At 39.3% G+C, this 24456-nt stretch overlaps 1 protein-coding gene across 1 annotated transcript in view; it reads left to right on the top strand.

Moving 5' to 3' along the window:
• Positions 1-785: 785 nt before the first annotated feature.
• The window catches only part of LOC139952699 (uncharacterized), a 28767-nt gene continuing 5096 nt past the window's right edge, over positions 786-24456 (top strand). The window contains exons 1-15 of the mRNA XM_071951902.1: positions 786-813; positions 1941-2047; positions 3202-3400; positions 9115-9855; positions 12327-12641; positions 14671-14753; positions 14989-15187; positions 15978-15988; positions 17194-17268; positions 18021-18216; positions 19253-19573; positions 20170-20261; positions 21012-21101; positions 21947-22054; positions 22523-22679. Of these exons, the coding sequence (XP_071808003.1) occupies positions 786-813; positions 1941-2047; positions 3202-3400; positions 9115-9855; positions 12327-12641; positions 14671-14753; positions 14989-15187; positions 15978-15988; positions 17194-17268; positions 18021-18216; positions 19253-19573; positions 20170-20261; positions 21012-21101; positions 21947-22054; positions 22523-22679 (2722 nt within the window). The remainder of the gene's footprint in view (positions 814-1940; positions 2048-3201; positions 3401-9114; positions 9856-12326; positions 12642-14670; positions 14754-14988; positions 15188-15977; positions 15989-17193; positions 17269-18020; positions 18217-19252; positions 19574-20169; positions 20262-21011; positions 21102-21946; positions 22055-22522; positions 22680-24456) is intronic.

Consider the following 24456-nt stretch of genomic DNA (forward strand, 5'->3'; position numbering starts at 1 on the left):
CGGCTCCCTCTGAAGTAAAGTAGTTTTGAGAAATAATGATAATAATAACCGATTCTTTTATAGCGCATTTCACAATAACCGCTTCATCAATGCGCTTTACATTAGTGCCCTTGTCATACGGCCAATAACATCCCTTTTTAATGTTTCTCATCTCCCAAGGGAGTCTACAACCCGGGCAACATCTTATATCGCTCCAAAGGCTTTTTCATTCACAATACCAACCTCTACCCTCGCAGGTACCCAATAAACCACTGGGTGAAGAGAAGCAATTATAGTAAAGTATTTTGCTCAAAGACACAAGTGTCACGACCGGGATTCGAACCCACACTCCGGTGAATTAGCACTAGAACTTGAATTCGATGCTCTTAACCACTCGGCCATGACACTCTACAGAAAGGAGTAATTTTCCACGAATTTGATTTCGAGACCTCAGAATTAGACTGTGAGGTCTCGAAATCAAGCATGTGAAAGCACACTTCGTGTGACAAGGGTGTTTTTTTCTACGACCAATTGAGTTCAATGGACTTTCACAGGTTTGTTATTTATATGCACATGTATGTTGAGATACACCAAGTGAGAAGAGTGGTCTTTGGCCATTACCAATTGTGTCTAGTGTCTTTAACTCCCGACAGAAAACACATTTGTTGAAAAAGCTCAACGATTTATCAACATGAAGGCTCTCATTGTAATGTTAGTTTTGGTAAGAAGGAAAGTTTGATTTTGTTTCTTAATACGTTCAAATTGATTTCTTTCCTTTGTTCATTCAGTGCCTTTGTCTGCAAGCCATGCGTGCATCTGGACAGTGTGTTGACGGTAATTTCTCTCTCATTTTATTATATTTTTGTGCGATTCTTTATTGTATAAAACCTCCGACGAGGTTGCTGCCCAATTATTTTGCTCATTAAAATTACTCCTCAATGAGCGCCAAAAAAAAAAAAACCAAAATAAATCCATCATGGCCTATTTATTCCAGTTGCTCCTTTAGCCATAACCTAATCTCTTTATCCCTTATGTTTAACAGACTACTTTTATTTTACACCAGCCATTCCAAGCAAGCCTAAAAACCCTTAAAGTAGAATTTAATTATCAACCCAAATACTCTCGGAATTGTTTGGTTTTCCTTTTACTTCGTGAAATCATAATTATGTGGAGTTCAAAATGGCGGACCCTGTTTTAAATCACGAATTAAAATGGACAACACATATCAGTTACTTGTGATGTTTGTGGGAACCATTATCTATACATGTACAAAATCTTTCCAATCATATTCATTTTAAAACTAACTATTTTACAGCCAAAAGCGCGAACTTTTAAAGCAATGTGTTCCTAAAACCAAGCATCGCCGCTCCATTTATTCGGCAGAGCAGGCCCGAGTCCTCAGGGAAAAACCGTGCCAACTTTAAACGCAGAGTCGCTGGCACGCAGAGGACAACAAATGTCATTAGAATAGAGCGTACAAGTCTCGAGTGTAATTAAGTTATTTTTGTAGAACCTTGCGTTTCGACGTTACACACTTTCGGGTACGCAGGAAACGGTTTTACATTACGCATTTAAACATTTTGGTTTATTATGACAGTCAGTAAAGTTAGTTCGATATTGGACTATTAAGACATTTAAATGTTTGTACAGCGAATACCATTGTTGCATTTTCAATATTGGACGTTGGACATTCGCATATGTGGTGTAGGCCCTACAACCAATGTTTCCCTTGCATTCAAATAGGTTGGTACAGTCAATGTGCAGTCAATACCGATGACCAATTGAGCTCAAATGATCACAAGTTTGTTATTTCATGCACATGTTGAGATGCATCAACTGAGAAGACTGGTCTTTGACAATTACCAATAGTGTTCAGTGTCTTTATAACCCCCATATGATGGCAAATGAGTGCAGTGCGCTGTGACTCAGGCAATGAGTGTATATTATTATTTTCTACGCAGAGTCCCCTATACCTCCAGTTGTTCCCCCTACTACCTGGACGGCTTGGTACAGCGTGGATGACCCGATGGACGGCACAGAGAATGAAACACTATTGGCTATCAGAGATGTAAGTTAAACTTAGCCATAATAATAACAATAACTAGACATTAGGAGTTGGTGAAGAAACACAAAGCTGTTCCGTGTTGTTTTGCTTCGATTTAATGCTTCAAAGCTTTATAATTGATAAGATTTTAAAGTAGAAGACTGTTGATCTTTGACAGGCCCGTTTACTCTTAAATGTGCCTTAAGACCTAAGCCTTGTCTTCGTTCTGATAGTAAATCTAAAGGAAAGTTTTAAACAGAAATAAAGGTCCACATGGGTAAAATCTAGCACTTTCACTTTAATGCCCAAAGGATTTATATCTAAAAGAAATTCAGAATAGGGGGTGTTGTTCTTGACATATGGTCCCACTTCCGGTTGACCCGGACGTAAAGGTCAACTTTAGGTTACGGTTACCCAATGCTATGTTACAATGCACAAGGAGTCTATACTGAAAAAGGTTTGAAAATCGGTTGTGTATATAGTTCTTAAGATATTGTCCCACTTTCGGTTGACCCAGAGGTAAAAGTCATTTTGGGATCATGGTGTCCCAAGGTCAATCTTAAGTACTCAAAGTGTCTATTGTTAAAATAAATTGAAAATCTGTTGTTTTTTTTTGGTTGTTTTTTTAAAGATTTGGTCCCATTTCCGGTTAAACCCGGAAGTAAAGGTGAACTTGGCTCACGGTGACCCAAGGCTGATCTCTAACGTCAGCGGACCCCATAACTGAAACAAAATTGAAAATCGGCTGTGTAGTTCTTGAGATATGGTCCCTCTTCCGATTGACCCGGAAGTTAAGGTCAACATGGGTTCATCGTAATCCATGTTATATTGTTTTTAAAGTTTTATTAAAACAACCAATAGGTCTATAACTGAAAAGAAATTGAAAATCGGTTGTGTAGTTCTCAAAGTATGGTCCCGGTTGATCAGGGTCACAGTTACCCGAGGCAACCGTTAGAAGCTGTAAATACCATTGCGATAAATCGTACAGTATCAATATTATCAACTGAAAATTGTCTGACATGAGAATGGATGCAAAGACACGGAAGTTACTGAACATGGAGAAGACACACCATCCGAAAGCAGGTGTTGACAGGATATACCTACCAATGTATCATCTCGATACATTGCAAGGCAATTGTTGTTTCACTTGACATAGTAAGTTCTTATCAATATTCTAGATTTACCCGTCAGTATGTACCAATCCGACTCTTACCGAGTGTCGAGTAAGATTCATCCACACCGACTCAGTATCCAAGGGGCAAGTTCTTATGAATAGCTGCACACCAACCGCCGGACTCTTGTGCCAAGAGTCGGACCAGCCAAACCAAGAAGTATGCCTGGATTACGAGATCAGATTTGAATGCCCATCTCCGAGTGGTAAACATATTTTGCATTTCCGGAATTGTTTGCATGTTTGTTTGTTTGTTTGTTTGTTTGTTAATTTGTTCGTCTGTTGTTGTTATTGTTGTTGTTTTTGCTTAATGCTGCTGCTGCTGCTATTGTTGCTGTCGTTGTTGTGTCGTTGTCGTTATTGTTGTCGTTATCGTTTTCGTTGTTGTTGTTGTGCTTGACGCTTGATGAGTAAACACCTAGAAAGCTAACTGCTTGTCCAAGGTGTGGCTTATGGGTGCTCGTGTTGTGCGGTCGTGAAAGTGCAGTTTTTTTTACAAGGTGCGAGTAAAAACATCCTCATTATCTGAAAGCTGTTGATGGGGGGTGGGGAGGGGGACGCATTTGTCTCTCACCGCCGGAAGGGCGACTGCTTGAAAAACCTTGACTGATAATGCTGTCACTGCTTCCAACGGGAGCCTGTTCCAGGTTGGAATGGTGCAGATGAAGGACAATTTAAAGGAGTCTCGTGATGCCTGGATTGGTAGATAATGACGTTGGTGTTGAGTTCTGCCTGTGGCTGGGTGGAGTTGAACAGAATGCGGAAAACTATTGTGAATCTTGTAGAACATGGTGCACTGGTGTAGAAGTCTTCTTGTGTTTAATTGCCCCGAATCGAGTTGTGTTAGGAAAGGTGTAGTACTGGAAGTGCGGTCGTAGACTTCGCATTAGTATTGGTGCAAGTGGTGTTGTTCGTTATACTATCGCGATCCCCCGCTCCGATCCGCGGCGCGCACAATCAAACAATAGCGGGCGCTGTAGGGAAACTGAGAATTTGTTTGCTGTGTGTGGACTACTCCATGCGGCTGCTGCATACTCCAGTTGGGGACGAACTAATGCTTGATATTATGCTTTCAGGTTGACTGCTTTAGAGCAAGGTTCCAAGTTCCTGCTTATTCTCCCTATAGAAGAGCAGGCCTTTGATCTTATGTTGGTAATATGCTGGTTCCAAGACAGGTCCCTGGAGATCTTAACACCGAGGTACTTGTGGTTGGTTGTACGGTCTATGACTTGATTATCTATTTTGGAGTTGGAGATACTGGGTTTGGTTTTGCGTGTGATGGTCAGAAATTGGCACTTAAAACTCATTTACCATGTGTCAGCCCACTTAAACACTATATTTAGGTCTTTTTGTAAGGTAGGTTAGTGCTCATCTCCACCCCAGTGGGCACACAACGTTATTTCAACGTTGGATATTGGTTGATTTGGCGTCGCAACGTTGAAGTACCATAAATCAACGTTGTTTCAACGTCACATTTGCGACGTTGATTTTAGGTTGTTCTTTGACGTTGCATAAACGTTGGATAAAGGTTGTTTTTGGGTTGCGACAATGACAACCAAAATTCAACGTTGATCCAACATCAGTCTGCCAACGTTGTATCCATGTAATTTGTTTGACGTAAGTACAACGTTGGAAAAAGGTTGTTTTTGCGTCGGGATAATAACAACCAAAAATCGACGTTGATCCAACATCAGTCTGCTGACGTTGTATCAACGTAATGTTTTGGTCGTAAGTACAACGTTGGATAAAGGTTTTTTTTGCGTCGGGATAATAACAACCAAATATCAACTTTGATCCAACATCAGTTTGCCAACGTTGTATCAATGTAATGTTTTTGAAGTATGTACAACGTTGGAAAAAGGTTGTTTTTGCGTAAGGATAATAACAACCAAGAATAAATGTTGATCCAACATCAGTCTGCCAACGTTGTATCAATGTAATGTTTTTGAAGTATGTAGGCCTACAACGTTGGACAAAATCAATGTTGATCCACTATCAGTCTGCGATGTTGTAATAGCGTTATGTTTTTCACGTTTAACATCCTTGCATAAAGGTTGTTTTTGCGTCACGGTAATAACCTCAAATCAATGTTGATCCAACATCAGTCTGGTAACGAATTGTTTCAACATGAGGTTTCTGACATACAATGTTGGATAAAGGTTGTTTTTGCGTCGTGATGATAACAACCTTGGTCCAACCCGTCATCAGTCATAACAAATAATAATACGACACACATCAGTCTGTGTATATGACTGCAGATCGCAATTGTCTTTGAGAAACTCACCTTTCATTACGTCCATCAAGGAGCAAAATCCCCATGCTTGTATCTTTTGCTCGACGAGCACGAACAGGCAGTAAGGCCTTACTCAAACGTTCAGACGGGAAAAGGGTCGTAATTGTGTACGACTACACACAATCCAAGTAAACATTTTACCTAAACAAACAGTAAAATAATAATAATTACACAGCTATAAGGTAAATTAAAGTTTTAACCCATACAAAGGGTAACGCGGAATAGTTTTACATGTCATAAAAGTGTAAGGTTTACACAATCAATGTGTAATATTTTACATATCTAGCGTTTACTTAAAATTTAGGTAAATATGTTAACTCCTAAACGAAGTAAGTTTGTAAGTATTTGTTGTGTAAGTTTTACCCTGCAACGAACTGGTAAAAGTTTACCTAATTGTTAGCAGGTTCACCCCCTGCCTCTAAAACATGTTTTTTTTTACACAACTTGTGTAAATATTTTTCTGAGTGCAGGTAGTTTCAGAAATTGGATAAAGGTTGTTATTGCATCGCATAATAACCAACTATATCAATGCTTATCCTTACAATGGGCAGTTTAACAAATTGCCATGTTTATTTTACAATCATTGTGCCATGAACATGTCATCTTTTGGGGAAAATTTATGTCTCGGCGGTAAGGGTTCGTGCACTCACTAAAATATGTGACACAATTTTTGTGTTCTGAATGAAATTAATAGACAACTTGCTGGCAGAGATTTCGGAATAAGGCCGGCGAAATGTGTTCTATCTGATGAGGTCATGTCACAATCACTGCTTCCCTGTAAATGGATTCAAAAGCAATAGCGGAAAAGCATGAAGTGTTGCTTTCCAATGTCTCCACTGGCTTCCCGTATAAAAGAAATAATTCTCTTCAAAGTACTTTTGTTTGTTTTTAAAGCCTTCCATGACCAGACGCCATTATATATCAAGGGTTGCTTTACATTTCATACCCCATCTCGCCATAATCTTTGCTCTTCTCGAGACCCATTTTTGCTTACCAATCCTAGGACCCGTAGCAATCTGGCGATCGCACATTCACTGTAACTGCATCCACAGCATGGAAGTAACGACAAATCCACAGACCAAATTTAAAAAAACTTCTGAAAGCGTTTTTGTAAGCGCTGTGATATAGTTTTCTATGGGGAGCATTTCTAAATACCTGATTCTTAATATTATTAATGTGGGACCAATGATGGCTCTATCTCGACATTTACCACATTGGACTTATGTGGGTACTCAGTGCTGAGCCAACGCCGGTTATTATAGTGCTGACACAATGTTGGCAGCATTTAACCTATAAACTATAGCTATCATTGATTTTTTTTATTGGGTAACATTATCGGCGAGCTGCCGTGGGCAACTTTGTTGAACTATTTGGTCATACTACGACAATCAGCGGCAATTCATAAAATATAACTGTCCTAACAAAATAGTTACAGAATAGTTTGCTTGTTATTATTGTAAAACAGGTTTGATGGTTGACGTTGACGTTTTGTTTGCATAATCAAGATGCGTAAAACTTCAGTGTTATACCAATCGATCATGCTATTGTTGATCCAACATTGATCCAACGTTGGTTTAACGTTGACATAATATGCAAATTAGGGGTCACGTGGTCTAGCAGTGTGTTTTTGATAATAAAACAATTTGGTTTAATTAAGTTACCAGAGGGAAGTTTCTGTTTTTGTGTTTAATTCGAATGTAAAAAAATACGAACAAAAAAAGTCCAAGCAAAAATTTGTAATTTCAACATTTGAATTAATAATTAAGCAGTTTTTAGCTAAAAACGGAGTAAAACCATGACTAGAAAATTTAGGGATCCTGGTCTACATATATACAAGACATACAGTGTGTATAGATGTATATACCTTGATAGGTTGTAGTCATGTATTGAGTTAGCATAAATATTAAAGTACATGTAAATAACAGAGTAGTATTAACTAACACTAATGATAATTACCTGAAACAAATAAATAATTAATTAATTAATAACTAATTAACTAGGTTATTAAAGAGCCATTGTTTTTACATTGTGATTGCAACGTTGTTTCTACGTCGGCATTTCAACGTTATAACGATTTGCAAATCCAACCATTATTCAACGTTGTTTCAACATAGAAACTTAACGTTGAAACAAAGTATAAATGCCGTCATTGAAACAACGTTAATATTCCCACGTTGTTTCTACGTCGGCATTTCAACGTTAAAACGTTTTGCAAATCCAACTATTCAACGTTACTTCAACGTCGGGGTATGACGTTGTTTCAACGTTATTTCAACGCAATTTGCCCACTGGGACGGATTTCTCTATACAGGATACTGTTATCAGCAAACAGCCTGATGTTTAGATTGCACGTCATCTACGATATCGTTGATGTAAACGAGGAAGAGTGTCGGACCCAAGAGACCTCTGTGGTACACCTGATGTTACTGATGGCCATCTAGAGTGAGCTCCGTTGATGCCAACGCACTGTTCTCGGTTATGAAAGAAAGCTCGGGCAGTGTATTTCCTCGGATACCGCAGTGGTGAAGGTTGAGTGCTAGCTAGTGATGTGGTACTTTATCGAACGCCTCGCTAAAGTCCAACAGCAAGACGTCCGATTGTGTTAAGCGTAATGACCAGTCATGAACTGCTTCTAGCAACTGGGTCCCGCATATATAATCGTTTTCCACGAAAACTATGCTGGTGGTTGACGATTACTTAAAGTCACCTGGAAGTGGTATTTTGTCAAAATAAAGCTTTTATCTAAATAAATGATGAGTGGAATATAAATAAACAATTAACTAAGGTTTAACAAAAACTTAGTTTCCTTGTTATTTACAAATTTGAAAAAAAGCCCGACCTGAGAGGGCGCTGTTCGTGACGTCAATCGAGGCGCGATGAATCTCATGCAGTGCCAACACAACATGACGCTTGCATGCCCTCAAAGTTGAAACAATACCTGATTTTTTTCACGTTAGGCAAATGCTCCTTTAGGTTCGTAACGTCTTTCACGTACCTTCTTCGACTTCCCCACTAGCTGAAAAAATTATTGGGATGGCGCCATGTTTTAGAAAATAACTTTTCTCTTCATGTTAAAATGTGTAGTGTATTCCGGATTCTCGAAGCACGACGGCTCGAAGTGTTTGCTGCACAGCGCTGGAAAAGACGTCGGACCGGACCACTTTGCAAACTGACACCATCATAGTTGTTTTGCTGCATCCAGCAGCAATACGCCTGCGTGGTCGACATTGCCGGAAAAATGCAAGAAAAAAACTTTTTAAAACGTACAAATCACGACTAGGACTTTTACAAGCAATGCAGGTTAGACTAACTGGACGATATGTTTTTGGTGATGACTTTAAGCCCTTTTTATTGATGGCAGTGACAGTGCATGTCTCCAGTCTCCAGGAAGTTGACCCGATTGATAGGATTGACAAAGTATAACGTGAACTGTTGCTGTTGTTTTTGTGGACAGTGTTGTCGGTGTTGTTGTTGTAACGTTATTTCAGATGTTAAATTTGATACAATAAGATAAAGTTTTTTAAATGGGTCGTGCTTTCTTGGCATCTTTGATGTTAAACTCGATTGCTTTTTGTATACACTAATATTTTAGTAGCGTATTAAAATGAAATCTTTAATGTTTTCCAGACACTCTTCCTGAACCCCATTTTCATTGGGATATGAGCACCAAAACATCTGTAGATGACGACGAACCCCTGACCTGTAATAACGCCACGGTTACATCAATCTACCCCAATATCGGTGGCATGACAGGCACCGTAAATCAGGGTGCCCTGGAAGCTGCAGATGCTTATGATTCGTCCGATCACCTGTGCGCCGTCAGGATTTCTGAACCGCAGCATACTGGTTGGGTAGTTTACGGCTCGGCCGCCGGGAAGTGCATATCGAGCACTGTCTGTTGCACCTCGGGCTGGACCTTCGCGTTCTGGATGAGATACCGAAGCACGCCAAGTTCTACAACGAGAAATGTCTTTACAAGTGGAGGGTATTCGTCAACATCGCGAGGTGGTCTGAATGTTTATCTCACCAGGAAATTCGGGCTGATGGTCCGCGGGGCTTTAGGCGGCAAGTCGTGGGAAATGAAAATGTTGGGTGCATCCACCTTCCCACCGGAAGCATGGACCCACCACTGCTTCACATATGATCTGGTAGAGGGAACGAAGTATTTCAAGAATGGTGATTTACTTTATTCGCTTGTACCACCTGTAATATACAGTCCTTCACAAGACATTGACGACGTTATCATGTTCGCGCCCACCTCTGCGGGAACCGCCAATTTTCCCGAAGGAGATTTCAGTGATGTCAAGATGTTCTACAGAACATTTAATGACACGGAAGTTCAAAAGTTATACTCCAAAGACACATCTGGTAAGGGACAATTATCTATGTTGTTGTATTACAGGTTTTCTCGGTCAATATCGCCAAATGAGCAGCAAATTTAACCACCACGCTATTTTTTTTTGCGCGAAATCTAATGCTACTGAAGAGGGTGATTCGATTTCATTTTAAGACTAGTCAGTTATACTGTTGCGTCATTTGATTTAAAAATATTCATTCAGACTTAACAAATCATCAAAGCTGCATTCAAACTCTGCAGTCAGTTCTGGAATTCAGCAATCTAAAAATTGCTGGTTAACTTTTTGTTTCCTTACGAATGTTAAAGGCATGTGGTTTACCTTTTGGCACTTGAACATAATTTGCTATTAAGATGTCTGGCACGCCAACAGATTGATGGTTTGCGAATATAAAAAATAAATAAATAACATTGGCTGCTTATTTTCCTTAACTGACAGAGATAACCTATATTACCTTTAATTACCCATTTCCTAATAATTGTTTTTGCATGAATAAGGTATTTCAGCAAGGGTCTGGAACCTAAGTAGTACCTCTTTCAGTGCTGCAAGCGAGTACATTACTGAAATTTAATGTTTAACCCTGCACAGAAGGATACGAAGTTCCTAGTTTCGACCAGACTAAAATAAAAGTTACTTCGAATGGCATTTCTAAGTAAAAGTTGGTTAAATGTCAGGTGTACCTAATTTGTGTGTGCTGATTCAGAAAATAAAGGATTCTAAGGCTAATCTTCTAAGGCCAGTCCTTGTGCTTGAAAATACACATTTTAACAGCACAGAAAACCTAGACACTAATCTGGTCTTTACAAAATTGGGCAGATCAAACAAATATTGAAAAGGTAGAAACAAATCTAAACTATTTTGTTCCCTCTAATAAATATTTGCCCCCCGAAACACTTAATTCGTCCACTCGTAATGTTTTTTTTACACGCTCGAAAGAAAGAATAATATGTCAAAATAAATTATTTTGTTTCGTTTAATATTTACGTTTCAAAGGGAAATAACTGTCTAGGTGATGAAATAATATTTATATTTTCAATATTTTGTTTACCTCTCCCTCTGGGGCTCCGTAGACGGACACAGTCGGACACTAACAAAGTGTTCGTTTTAGATTCTTATACCGTGCAATACATTTTCTAAAACAAGTGAACACACTTCTAAATTGGTTTTCAACTTGGGTATGGTTGGCTTTACAAAAAGAAGCTACAGAAATCACAGAACAAAAGATAAAACGGCGTCTTCGTGGTTACTATTAAAGCCATTGGACACTTTCGGTAAACAGTATTGTCCAAAGGCTCACACTTCGTGTATCACAGCTATTTTATAAAATAACAAACCTGTAAAAATTTAGGCTCAATCAGCCATCGGAGTCGGTGGAAAATTACGGGGAAACCCACCCTTGTTTCCGAAGTTTCGCCTGTCATGACATGTGTTTAAAATAAATCCGTAAATCTCGATATCGAGAATTGATAAGGGAATCAATGTGTGGTGAATAGATTTTCAACTAGTGGTTTAATCCCAACGAGGCCTGGTTCTTGATAACTTTACCGAGACGAAGTCGAGGTAAATTACCAAGAACCTTGCGGGATTGAAAACCGATTCAACACACTTTGATTCCCATTCTTCGGTCAACAACATCAACAGCTATGAAATGGTAAAGCCCTCCGCCGCCCTCGGGTAAACAACTCCTCATGAGGGAATGCTGTGCGTGTCGCGCGTATCGCGAGATGTAGCACAACTGTTTCAGCCGTTGCTCTCGACCAATAGGAATGAAGAAACTGTCTTATAAGAACAGGTGCAAGCTCGCGTGTCACGCCCATGTTTCAACACTTTTTACCGATCATAAACAAAGGGTTATACACACCCACGTGACGCGCTCTCAACCAAAAGGAATAGCGAAACTGTCCAAGGTATTTATGAATATTGTTTTAATAATTTCTCAAAAAGTAAAGCATTTCATGAAATAATATTTCAAGAGAAGTCTTTCGCCATTACCTTCTGTAAACCCTGTAAGTTATTTTGAAATCTGTGAACTTTGAATTTTGTTTCTGTTCCGAAAGTGTCCAATGGCTTCAAGGTTTAGTAGAGCACGCCGTGGATGTGACACCTTTGAACGCTAGGTGGCAGCAGACTTACCAGGTAAATGCCCATTGTTTACCTAGATCTGAGAGCAATGGGTTGACCTGTTATGTCTGCTGCCAAATGGCCATCCAAAAGTCCCCCAAGTATAGTATTTGGAGTTTTCCAATCGTATTTGTATAAAACGCACCTGCTATCACCAAACCTGTTTACATCCTGTATGTCTCAGAGGAGTGATGATGTAATTTCTTTATCAAAAATCCACACTTTCCTAGCATGCCAATCCGTATGACATTTTGTGAAAGATATTTGAATCGACTTCTGTTCTTTTGTTCTCTACTTTCATACTGCGCTTACACTTAAATTACACCCCACGCGTTACAAACGCTTTGTTGATTTTTTTTTTAGAATCAACTTTATTGATCCACTACTTGCGTAAGCTCAGCCACAGTGACAGTTTCGATGTGGAGATCGAATGCTTAGCAAAGGCAGGACGATCCCCTAACATCACCTGGTATCGCTCGGACGACGGAGACCACTTCAGTGTGGTGTCTCCTTCATCAGGAGAAGTTGCTATCTTCGAAAGCTCCCCCAACAGCTACAGGCGGCGCTCTCTGCTAATGGTCCGCGGACTGTCATTCGCAACCGATGTCATATTTGTTTGTGAAGCTTTAGATGGCAGAACTGGAGGAGCGGTGTCCAAAATTGTAACAATTCCAAAACGTAAGTAGGGGACGTCTTATGAGAAATAATTATTTTATTTGAGGAGACTATAGCCCTTTTCACACTACAGGTATTTCCCGGGATATTCCCGGAAATTGCGTGGTTTTCGTTTAACTTCGTCAACAAACACGGTCGGCCATTTATGGGAGTCAAACAGTTGACTCCCATAAATGGCCGACCGTGTTAGTTCGCGACTTAAAATGAAAACCGTGCAATTTTGAGTGACACTTGTGTGGATCATTATATTTTACTTTTAAAACATCTTTCTTACCATATGCATTTCATAACAAACGGTTTCAAACGCCTTCATAGACCAACTCGTCCGATCCAAGGCATTCGAAAGGTCACAGACATCAAAAATAACGCGCCAAATAATTCGCGTGCTTACAATAGCCCTTTTTTGTTTTCTCCTTCTGGAAGTGTTTACGTTTATGTACGAAAATAAAAGTGAATTACATCTGTAATTTATAAATAAATATATGAATTACAAAAATTGACCACGTGAATGGAATAGGAATGGAATAAATAGTTGGCGTGAACAAGCTTTCTTCTCGTACACACGCCATGTGTGTATGGTATTTATATGTACTTGGCCGTTGGTGGACTTTTGTTGTCCAGAGTCAGATTTGAGTTCTTCGATCGACATTGCTGTCTAACACCTGACAGTAAATATTTTTGTTCAATTTGTTGCTCAATTTCTTACGATGGGTAGAAGTGACCGATTGAGTGATGCTAACACTTTGAAACTAGTTGCATTGTTGGCCGACGATGCAGTCCAAAAACAGCTAGATGGGCATATAGGCCTAACAGAAACGGGAAAGTTTTCTCAAAATTGGCTGACTGCCTGCGTGAAGCTGGATATGAACGGACCCCTGCACATTGCAGATAAAAACTGAAAACCTCGGGAAAAAAGACTACAGGTCGGTAAGATAATAGTTTTGTTTTCAAGGCCTAAATATTTTCTATTGCGTAAGTGTTCTCCTGGAAAAACAATTTTTTTAGAAGAAACATACATTTAAAACACGGACACAAAAGTCCATTCAATTACCATTCTCAAAAGAAAACAAAAAGCTTTCGCAGAGTAGAGAGCTCCTTTCGCATTTGCTCCCAACAGTGGCCGCTCTTCTTGGTAGACCAGATTGACCAGATTGACCTTTGACCAACACTTCCCCGAACTGCAAGACTTCTTCTCCGCCGTAATTACAGAAATATTGGTATAACAACACGCAAATACACACGTGCAGCCATTTTGGGTCGCATGTGGCAAGGATTTTGCAGCCGGCCGTGTGTGCGGCATTGTGGGATTGGCCCTCCGTCAACAAACATTGGTAACTTCCGCATGGGCTGACCTGTTTACCACATTTCTTGGGGTTTTATCGTAAGTGTGAAACGACCGTGCATATTCCTAGGAAAAAGTACTCACGGGAGTTACCAAATTGGGATAGTGAGAACGGTTGCTGGGGTGGCGGTGGGGATAAAAACTCTTGAGATTTTCCCGGGAGTTTATTTCCCGGGAAATGGCTCTGTAGTTTGAAGAGGGCTTATAGAACGCTAGGTGGCAGCAGACTTACCAGGTAACTTTCCATTGTTTGCGTTATTATGAGCACGCACACATTACCGAGAACAAAAGACCTTATCGCAAATACCAATGCGCAAGCGCAGACTGTTGAATGAGGTGCATTGTGGGATAGATATGAATCAAATTTTGATGCCAGCTAGACCACAATGCACCTAATTCCAACCTTTACGCGCGCGCCCCAGTATTTGGTCATGGACTGACCTGGGGCCGATTTCACAAAGCAATAAAATTCATCGCAAGACAAATTTTCAGTTTCACCATAGTGATTTGTATTGTGACATCACGTTTTACTAAGCAACTACGATTGATTTGCAGTTACGATCAATCTTAGATCTTTGTGAAATTGGCCCCTGGTAAGTATGCCGCCACCTAGCGTTCCAAATGTCCGCCATTACTTATGACGCTTGTGTAAACGGCAACTTCGTTTTAAGAATGTGCTATGGGTTTCAGGTAACATGTACTGGACGCCGTGGTTAAGTGCTGATGACCCGGCCGATGGGGATGACGTTGAGACGCTGACAACTCATAAACAGGTTAGACATTAAACATTCCTGTCAACTGGTTTTAACAGATAATAACAGATCTTCAAACATAGCGACTGTATAATATTATCTTTATTTAATTTAAGCTTTTGTCTTATCTGGTGAAACAAAACATATATAGCAGTAGCTGTATTCCCCCAAACAAAACGGCAGCAGGTACGGTAGAGTTGGTTATATTTGCTTCAAGTCTTATAATATTCCATATCGTTGACTGTCCGTTTCAAAGGTTTACGATTTGCTCTGCAATATCCCGAGTGACATCCAGTGCCGTACACTTTATGACGACGTATCGTCCAATCAGACCGGGCAGATTCTTGACATCAACTGCACGGTATCATCTGGTTTAGATTGCCGAGGAGCTTCCCAGAGCATTGAAGACGGTCGATCATGTTATGACTACGAGGTTCGGTACTCGTGTCCAGAGTGTGAGTAGAATGTGTACTTTCATTAGGCGCTTTGGCATACAAGGAGCATTACCTAATGTTTAGCTATTAGATAAGGCGCTTTGCCCCACAAGAAGCGACATGACTTTAAGACGCATCTTTCTCTATCTAATTTTGCTGATGTTATAGAAAGAGAAACAGCTCTAGATAACTTCTTATATATCAAAATACACAATGTGTTAATACATTTTCCCCTAAGATTGAGGGTAACTTATATACCTTTGTCTTTTTACGAAAGACATTGGCATGTCTTGGCCGAATGGTTGAGGGATCGGACTCAACTTCTGATGGTTGAGTCATCAGGGTGTGGGTTCGAATCCCAGTCATAACAATTGTGTCCATGACCAAGAAACTTGACTGTAATTGCCTTTTATCAACCAGTAGTAATAGGTGACTGAAAGGGCAGAGATAGATATATTGTGAATGACTCAGCTTAGTGCTTTACATGATATTGGCAGCACAGGCTGTATACTCTACAGGTAGATGGGATGAAACAAACGGCACAGTGACCAGGGGGTATGGCCCAAGCGTAAGCTTACTTACTGCTTCTAAATTGGGAGATGGGAGTATGGCAAGCCATATGCCCAATAATTCGATAACCACTGTTTATCACCGATTAACACTGTTTATCGCCGATAAACACCGTTTTTCGACCGATAAACACTGTTTTTCGAGGTGATAAATAGTTTTTCGAGGTGATAAACAGAGTTTTTCGATAAACAATGTATATCAACCAATAAACACTGTTTATCGAAAAACTATGTTTATCAAGCGATAAACAGAGTTTTTCGAGTTGAAGTTTTTGATAAACACTGTTTATCAAGTGATAAACACGGTTTATCGAAAAAAAGTGTTTATCGGGCCGACAAACATAGTTTTTCGATAAACACAGTTTATCACTTGATAAACAAAGTTTTTTGATAAACGTAGTTTTTTTTGATAAACACAGTTATTCGCCAACGCCAAATGCTCAATAATTCGATAAACTCTGTTTATCAATTGATGAAGAATTTTTCGATAAACTCTGTTTATCGCTCGATAAACACAGTTTCGGCGATAAACACAGTTTTTCGATAAACTGTGTTTATCAGTCGATAAACATAGTTTTTCGATAAACTGTGTTTATCAGTCGATAAACAGAGTTTTTCGATAAACCGTGTTTATCACTTGATAAACAGTGTTTATCACTTGATAAACACTGTTTATCGAATTATTGGGCATCTGGCGTCTGCGTAAAACTGTGTTTATCAGTCGATAAACATAGTTTTTCGATAAACAGTGTTTATCTGTCGATAAACAGAGCTTTTCGATAAACAGTGTTTATCACTTGATAAACAGTGTTTATCACTTGATAAACACTGTTTATTGAATTATTGGGCATCTGGCGTCGGCGTAAAACTGTGTTTATCAGTCGATAAACACAGTTTTTCTCGATTAACAGTGTTTATCAACTGATAAATACTGTTTATCAAATTGTTGGGCGTCGGCGTAAAACTGTGTTTGTCGACCGATAAACACTGTGATTCGATAAACCATGTTTAACACTTGATAAACCATGTTTATCACTTGATAAACAGTGTTTATCAAAAAACTATGTTTATCACCTCGAAAAACTGTGTTTATCGCTTGATAAACATAGTTTTTCGATAAACAGTGTTTATCAGTTGATAAACAGTGTTTATCGAAAAACTCTGTTTATCACCTCGAAAAACTGTGTTTATCGCTTGATAAACACAGTTTTTCGATAAACAGTGTTTATCAGTTGATAAACAACAGTGTTTATCGGTCGAAAAACAGTGTTTATCGGCGATAAACAGTAAACAGTGTTTATTGAATTATTGGGCATATGGCTTGTCATAGATGGGCGGAATGATAAGCAACAAGTTCAAAATGTACATACACGCAGGTTTCATTGCGGCTAAAAGGTAGATGTACTTGTAGCTTACATTTAATCTGAACTTTCTTTCTTCCGTATAGCTACATTTCAGTGGACCGACTGGTATGACACTAGTGACCCTACAGGCTCGATGGAGAATGAGTCTCTCGCTACACATAAGCTGCAGGTAATTAAGAAAACAATCTGTTTGGGTGGAGAGTGGGCGGTCTTACCTATAGAATAATGATTATAAAGATGGGAAACACAATTAAACTGAATCCTTTCAAAATGGGCAACACTGTCTGGTCTTAATGTAATAGTTTCCCCTTCAATTTATCCACAATATTATTAGACTATTCAGGATTAACTTGCGGATTTGTAAGATCAACTGTGTAGACGTCTTTTTTGCCAGTTATCGCGATATTTTGCTTAGAATGTGCCTTTAGCGAGTATGACAAGAAAAAAGATCCGTTTCACTGCAATCATTCACAAAAAATGCATCTTAAAGGAGCATTCTTTTGTTCTTCTCTTTGTTTCTTTACTTACAAAATTTCCTGTAGACTTTGTATACAAAATTTATTATTGTGCACCCCGGTCTTTAGAATTTCCTTATGAACTTTTATTTAGTTTTGATGAACTTTTATTTAGTTTCGTACCAAAAGTGAAGGGCATTGGGTTATCCAATTAAACAGACCTCGTCAAGTGGTGAGCTGTGTGGTCTGCCTTGTGGTTCAAACATATTGCGGAAGCTTGTGACCCTTAAACCCATAGACACATTTAATTTGTCTAGTCCCGCATGACTCTAAAAACAACTAAGGTCATGCCCATACATTCTAGACCTTAAAATGTCTCTATGGGGATAGTCAGATTTTTCCTAATCCCACATTCAATCTTCCAGCAGTTCAATGTAAACCCTTGTTTTAACAAATTATTTATCAGTCTTACCCAGATTTGTGCACCCAGCCAATCGGTGCTGAGTGTCGAATCAAAGGAACCAATCAAGACATCCTTGACAGTGGGATTATTCCAGAGATTCCGTATCTTTGCAATGCAAACGGATTCCGCTGCCAAGATGCAAATAACACTAAGCCCTGCCCGGACGTTGAGGTGCGCTACAGATGTCCGACTACGTCAGGTAGAGTTGTCTACATTGCTTTTAATAAACTTGCCGGTTGTTGCATGTATAACTGTAATATTCTTGTTTAAAGGGAAGGTACATGTTTGGTAGTTGTCAAAGACCAGTGTTCTCACTTGGTGTATCCCATCATAAGCATAAAATAACAAGCCTGTGAAAATTTGGGCTCAATTGGTCATCGAAGTTGCGAGAAAATGATGAAAGAAAAAACACCCTTGCTGGACGCATTTGTGTGCTTTCAGATAATAATAAAAGACTTCTAGCTAGAAGGCTTTTATTTTAGTGAGAAACTACCTCTTTCTCAAAAAATACGTTACGTTACTTAAGAGGGAGTCGTTTCTCACAACGTTACCAAATAAGGTTTTATGTGATTTTTTCTGGGACTCATTACCAAACGTGTACCTTCCCTTTAAAGATACTTGCCGGTTTGTTGTTGTTGTTGTTGTTTTGTCTTCATCTTCGTGATCGTGGTCGTCGTGATTTCGTTATCATTGCTGTTGAACAGTTTGCTTTTCATTCGAGTTTATTTCAATTTTAAACAATAATGGGAGACTTTTGAACGCTAGGTGGCAGCAGACTTACCAGGTACATTTCCATTGTTTACGTAGTTCTGAGCGTGCACACATGACCGAGAACAATGGATTTTACCTGGTAAGTCTGCTGCCACCAAGCGTCCCAAAAGTCTCCCATTGGAAAATGAAAGGTTTTAAAATACTTTTGGTATGTCAAATTGTTGGCCATGACTTGAACCCCTACTCACTATGAATACAGATGTATGCCTATATGTAATATAATTTACTTCTAACTTCTATCTCATTAATCGTTTTTGAGAAGAAAAAAAATCACAGAGCGATGTTCTCATGAGAGTTGCGTTATACATGCTAAACTAAATCGTCTCATTGAGACATTATAATTATTTTGTGAAAATGATTTTAATGTAAATCTGTGGAAGTTAGTGTTTTGTGTCGTACTAAAAGCCTTTATCCCTCTTTCCGTTTAATAAACTTGATGTACTTTTCTATGTCCATACATTTAGTGACGAATCTTCAAGTTAACAGTTTACAGCAGATTAGCCACCACTTAGACCCCAATCTCAGACTGCAGTGTGACGTTACCGAAGGCATTCCAGTGTCATCCTCCTTCTCGACGGAGTGGCTGTGGCTGGATCGATCCCAGTCCCAAGCTGCCGTGCCGATATCGCCAGGTGGCGATATCACGATTACACCCCTCACATCGCAAACCTCTGTCTTGAAGATCGACGATTTTGCCAGTGGTGGCTTCACCAACAGGACGCTTGTTTGCATCGCGAGAGACGGGATTGTTAAAGACGCAAAAACGATTAAAACAATTAAACTGCGTAAGTAACAATTTGTTCGAAAGTATCGGTCACCAATTATTTACCAAGATTTACAGCATACTGAACTACAACACTTTGTAAACCATTACATGGTGATACTGTAAAATAATTGGTATCATACTTCAAAACGTAGCTCCGCATATATCCTGCAGGAAAATACTGAAAGCGCATGGACCTCGGGGTGATATGCGCTGAATAAGAAGGGTTAGTTATGAATTATTTTAAAAGTGAACCATATTCTGAGGAAGGTTTGGTCCATTTCCATGATGATAAAATGACACTTTTAGCCCTTTTATTATGAGAACACGTAACGTTGTTTAGACTTGTCACGAGTTACTAATCCTTACTCCAGATATCATCTCTTTCCAGCCTCATAAACGCTGGTTTTAGACAGCTCTTTCTCAAAGTCGTCCCTCTCATTCCGTCAACATTTTCCCCTGATTTTGTTTCTTCTTGTGTATGTAATAAACAAAGTCCAATTAAAGGTGCTAATATAACGGATCGAATTTGTTTCCACAACTCCAAAAATTGTTGTGATTGTTTAAAAATAAACCAATGATTGCTTGTTGTTGTTGTTGTTGATGTTGTTAATACAGCATCTGCATGCGAGGCTCCCATCGGCATTTCAAGCGGTCAGATTCAGCTGAGTCAAATCTCACCGTCTTCAGTGAAATCCGAACCGTTTAAGGTATTGTTAAGTTGGCATTATCTTCCTTTACCTACGAATTCACTTATAATAATGTACTTTTGACCCACGTTATTGTTGTTAAAACCCACTATTAACACCCATATTACTTGCCGTTGACCCACACCAGTTAATGTCTCGCGTTGTTGATTTACGTTCTTGTTGTTAAAAGACCATGCAATTCGCGCGCGTATTGAACATTTTGACCATTGTACGAAGGTGGTTCCGATAAAACTTCGAATATGCCCGAGACAACGGCGCACCCAGGATTATATATAATATCAAATAATAAACCATATATATATATTTTTTTTTGGGGGGGGCTCGAACCAATTTATTGGGTGGGGTCCATGGGCCGGCCTTACGGCCCCTGGCGGGGTCCAGGGGGGCATAGCCCCCCTGGAGCTCTGAGCTTTCTGGCGTTTTGGGGGTGAAAAATCAAGCCTCTTTATGCATAAATTTAGAAGAAAACGGTGCGCCGTTGGCCCGAGATTTGCACGACCGTGTACACCAAGCCGTCACATTATCGTTTTCCGAAGTCATGACTAAGATGGGGCGTATCTGGGAAGTGTTCGGAAGCGTTCGTCTGGGTGACGTAATGATGATATTAGGCCACTCACATGCACTGATCAACCTCATGTACATGCCTTGTTGAACATAGCTGTATTTGGAGTTCTGATGTGAAAACCCTTTCCATTATGCTCTCTTGATATCAACGAGTTACAAAATGTTGAAAATGTGTTTCGTTTTCAGATTCCCAGCGTCAATGGTGTTGATGCGTGGGTACCAGCTGTCAACGATACCGCTCCAATGCTTGATTTTGATCTTGGTGTTGAATATGACGTAGGTTTTTATCTTCCACCCAATCCTCCCCTCTCTTCGCCTTAGTACAATTTACTTCAATGTTAAGCTGATCATCATCCAAATGAACGGTTTGAATATTTTAAAAAAAATTGTTTTAATGTTAAAGCTCACGTATACTTCGCGCTGTTTAAAGGCAAGTTACTAAAAGTAATTGTTAGCTTAAAAACTTACTGGTATTGAACAAGCAAAGGGGAGCTGTTGATAGTATAAAACATTGTGAGAAACGGCTCCCTCTGAAGTAACGTAGTTTTCTAGAAAGAACTAATTTGATTTCGAGACCTCAAAATTTGTATCGAGGTCCCAAAATCAAGCATCCGAAAGCACACAACTTCTTGTGACAAGCGCGTGTTTTTTCTTCCAATATTATCTCATAACTTCGACGACCAGTTGAGTTCAAATTTTCACAGGTTTGTTATCTTATGCAAATAATGAGATACACTAAGTGAGAATACTGGTCTTCGACAATTACTAAAAGTGTCCAGACAATACACGGTTCACCTATACCAAATCTTAGCTTGTTTAAAAGAATACGTTGCTTTAGGCTGGGTTATTTAAGCTATACAAGACATGTGTTATGAAATGAATGACAGTTGTTAATTACAATGATCCACATAATATGTCTCGAAAATGTATATTTCCCTTTGACTCCATGAAATTGCGGATTGTGTTAGGTCACAAAGTAAATGGGAAACCACACAATCCGAGGCGTACCCAACGCTTAAAACATCTTTCAAACATACATTTAGCGAACATTATAGCCAAAAACGCCCAATCAAAGCCAGCGTGTCCCTCTAACTCGGTGGTTATCAATGTGTTTATTATAGATAACCGGTATTGCAGTACAAGGCGATCCGCCAACTGACAGCCCTACGTCTATGGTAACGGAACTAGACCTGTATCGTAGAGACATTGGCTCTAATACATGGACACAAGTAAGTAAAAAAACTAAAAGTTCAAACTAATTACATGCTCCCAAGTTTTGATTGACGGGGAGGGATGTTGTACAAATTACAACTTTGGCATGAGCGCATTTAAACCTCATTTTTTCTGTTTTGTTTCTTTTGCCTTGATGGTTTTTTCATATTATTGCTGTCTACTTTGTTTTAAGAGGAATGCGCCCAATTTAAATCTGTAATTTTTTTTTCTTTATAGCCCCCTATACAAAATTGATTAATCAATCAATCTATCAACCAAGCAAACAGTGAAAACTTTTTCCAAGCACTTGCAAATGAATAGCTGAACAAACAAAAACAAATATTGTTTAAATAAAAACAAACAGACAATCGCAAATAAATCAATAAATAAAGACATTATAATGAAACTGAATAGTAACAGATAAGACAATTTTCAAATCTGAATCACCAGCTCACATTGCCATTTATTACGATGTCTCGTTCCAGCCTCTACACATCGTAACTGCTGCTTTCAATGGAGGTCAAGTAAGCTACAATACTCTAGATCCTAACGTCACCACGAGGTTTCTACGTTTTTACCCAACACTGTGGCAAGGTTTTGAAATCATGATGAAAGTGGAGATCTACGGCTGCGGAGTGGGAGGTACGTGTAATAAGCATTTCTTTTGTTAAACCCCAGTTGCCCAAAAGTCTGTTTGGACGTAAAATCTTCTAACTTGTCCACACACTACATGTTGTGTTTCAGCTAGAACTGAACACAGCTCCTTGCAATTTTTATCTGCAAGGTCCTCAATTTTGCATTTCTGCTCCAGTAGGGGGCATCTGAGGAGGTGATCCATACATATAGTTTGTGGCTCTGACCCACATATGCAGTTTAGCAAGTCTTTCATCCCACATGTCAGCTCGGAGAGCTGATTTCTTAACCCTTGCCAAATGACAACTGGCAATGCTCATCTAAAAAAAACTAATCATATACCGAGATATAAACTATAATACTGATATACTTCCCACCTCTATAGATCGTATTTCACCAATACAGGGGCGGACCCATGATTTTTTTTTCACCGATGGGGTCAGGTTTGTTGAACAATACTATTACACACGGCAGACTAAGGCTCGTTTGTGTAGGAGTCAATGAGGGAATTCCTTTAGGACAGCGGACTAGTCTATAGCCCTTTTCACACTACAGGTATTTCCCGGGAAATTCCCGGGAAATGTTAGTCGATCCGTTCACACTACAAAACATTTCCCGGGAAGTAACATTTTCCCGGGAAATAATTTACCCAGTTAAGGGGTAGGGTTAAAGGAGTAAACCCCGGGGAAAAAAGTTTTTCCCGGGAAAAGCAGCTAGTGAGAACGAAAGCGGGTTTAACTTACCCCACCTCTTGCTTCTACTGTGTTGAGACGTCATTAATCTCGAAAGGTCACAGACGTCAAAAATAGCGCGCCAAATAATTCGCGTGGTAACAATAGCCCTTTTTTGTTTTCTCCTTCTGAAAGTGTATACGTTTAGGTACGAAAATAAAAGTGAATTACATCTGTAATTTACAAATAAATATATGAATTAAAAAAAATTACCACGTGAATGGAACAGGAATAGCTTAAATAGTTGGCGTGAACAAGCTTCCTTCTCGTACACACGCCATGTGTGTATGGTATTTCTTAATGCATGTATCCTTGGCCGTTGATGGACTTTGGTTGTCCAGAGTCAGATTTGAGTTCTTCGATCGACATTGCTGTCTACCACCTGACAGTAAATATTTTAGTTCAATATGTTGCTCAATTTTTTACGATGGGTAGAAGTGACCGATGGAGTGATGATGAAATTTTGGCCGACGATGCAGTCCAAAAACAGCTAGATGGGCATATAGGACTACAAGAAACGGGAAAGTTTTCTGCCTGCGTGAAGCTGGATATTAACGGACCCCTGCCCATTGCAGATAAAAAATGAAAACCTTGGAAAAAAAGACTATAGGTCGGTATGATAATAGTTTTGTTTTTCAAGGCCTAAATATTTTCTATTGCATAAGTGTTTTTTTTTTTGAAGAAACATACATTTAAAAGTCTTTATGAAGTCATGAAAAAATGCTAGCCAATATAGGGCTAAAGCCTATTCCGTGTTCTTTCTTTGCACGATGGGAAAACAGCACTGTTGATGTTGGAAGGGAAGAATGCTTCTTTTTCCTTTTTCTTTCTACTGCTATTGTCAGATTGTGCAAAATCGACTATGCGGTATTTTTTTCTATAAAACCTTTAACTATCTTGGCCCTAACATCATGGACATTATTATGCAATCCTTCGAAAATGCCATTCAGAAAATTTCTAGGCCTTACCCCAGGGTTGATTCCCTTAACCCTGCCCCTGAGCAGGGTTAATTATTTCCTGGGAAAACGTCATTTCCCGGGAAATTCCCGGGAGTA

Source organism: Asterias amurensis, chromosome 20 (genome assembly GCF_032118995.1).
Source record: "Asterias amurensis chromosome 20, ASM3211899v1".
In the NCBI taxonomy this organism is placed as follows: domain Eukaryota; kingdom Metazoa; phylum Echinodermata; class Asteroidea; order Forcipulatida; family Asteriidae; genus Asterias; species Asterias amurensis.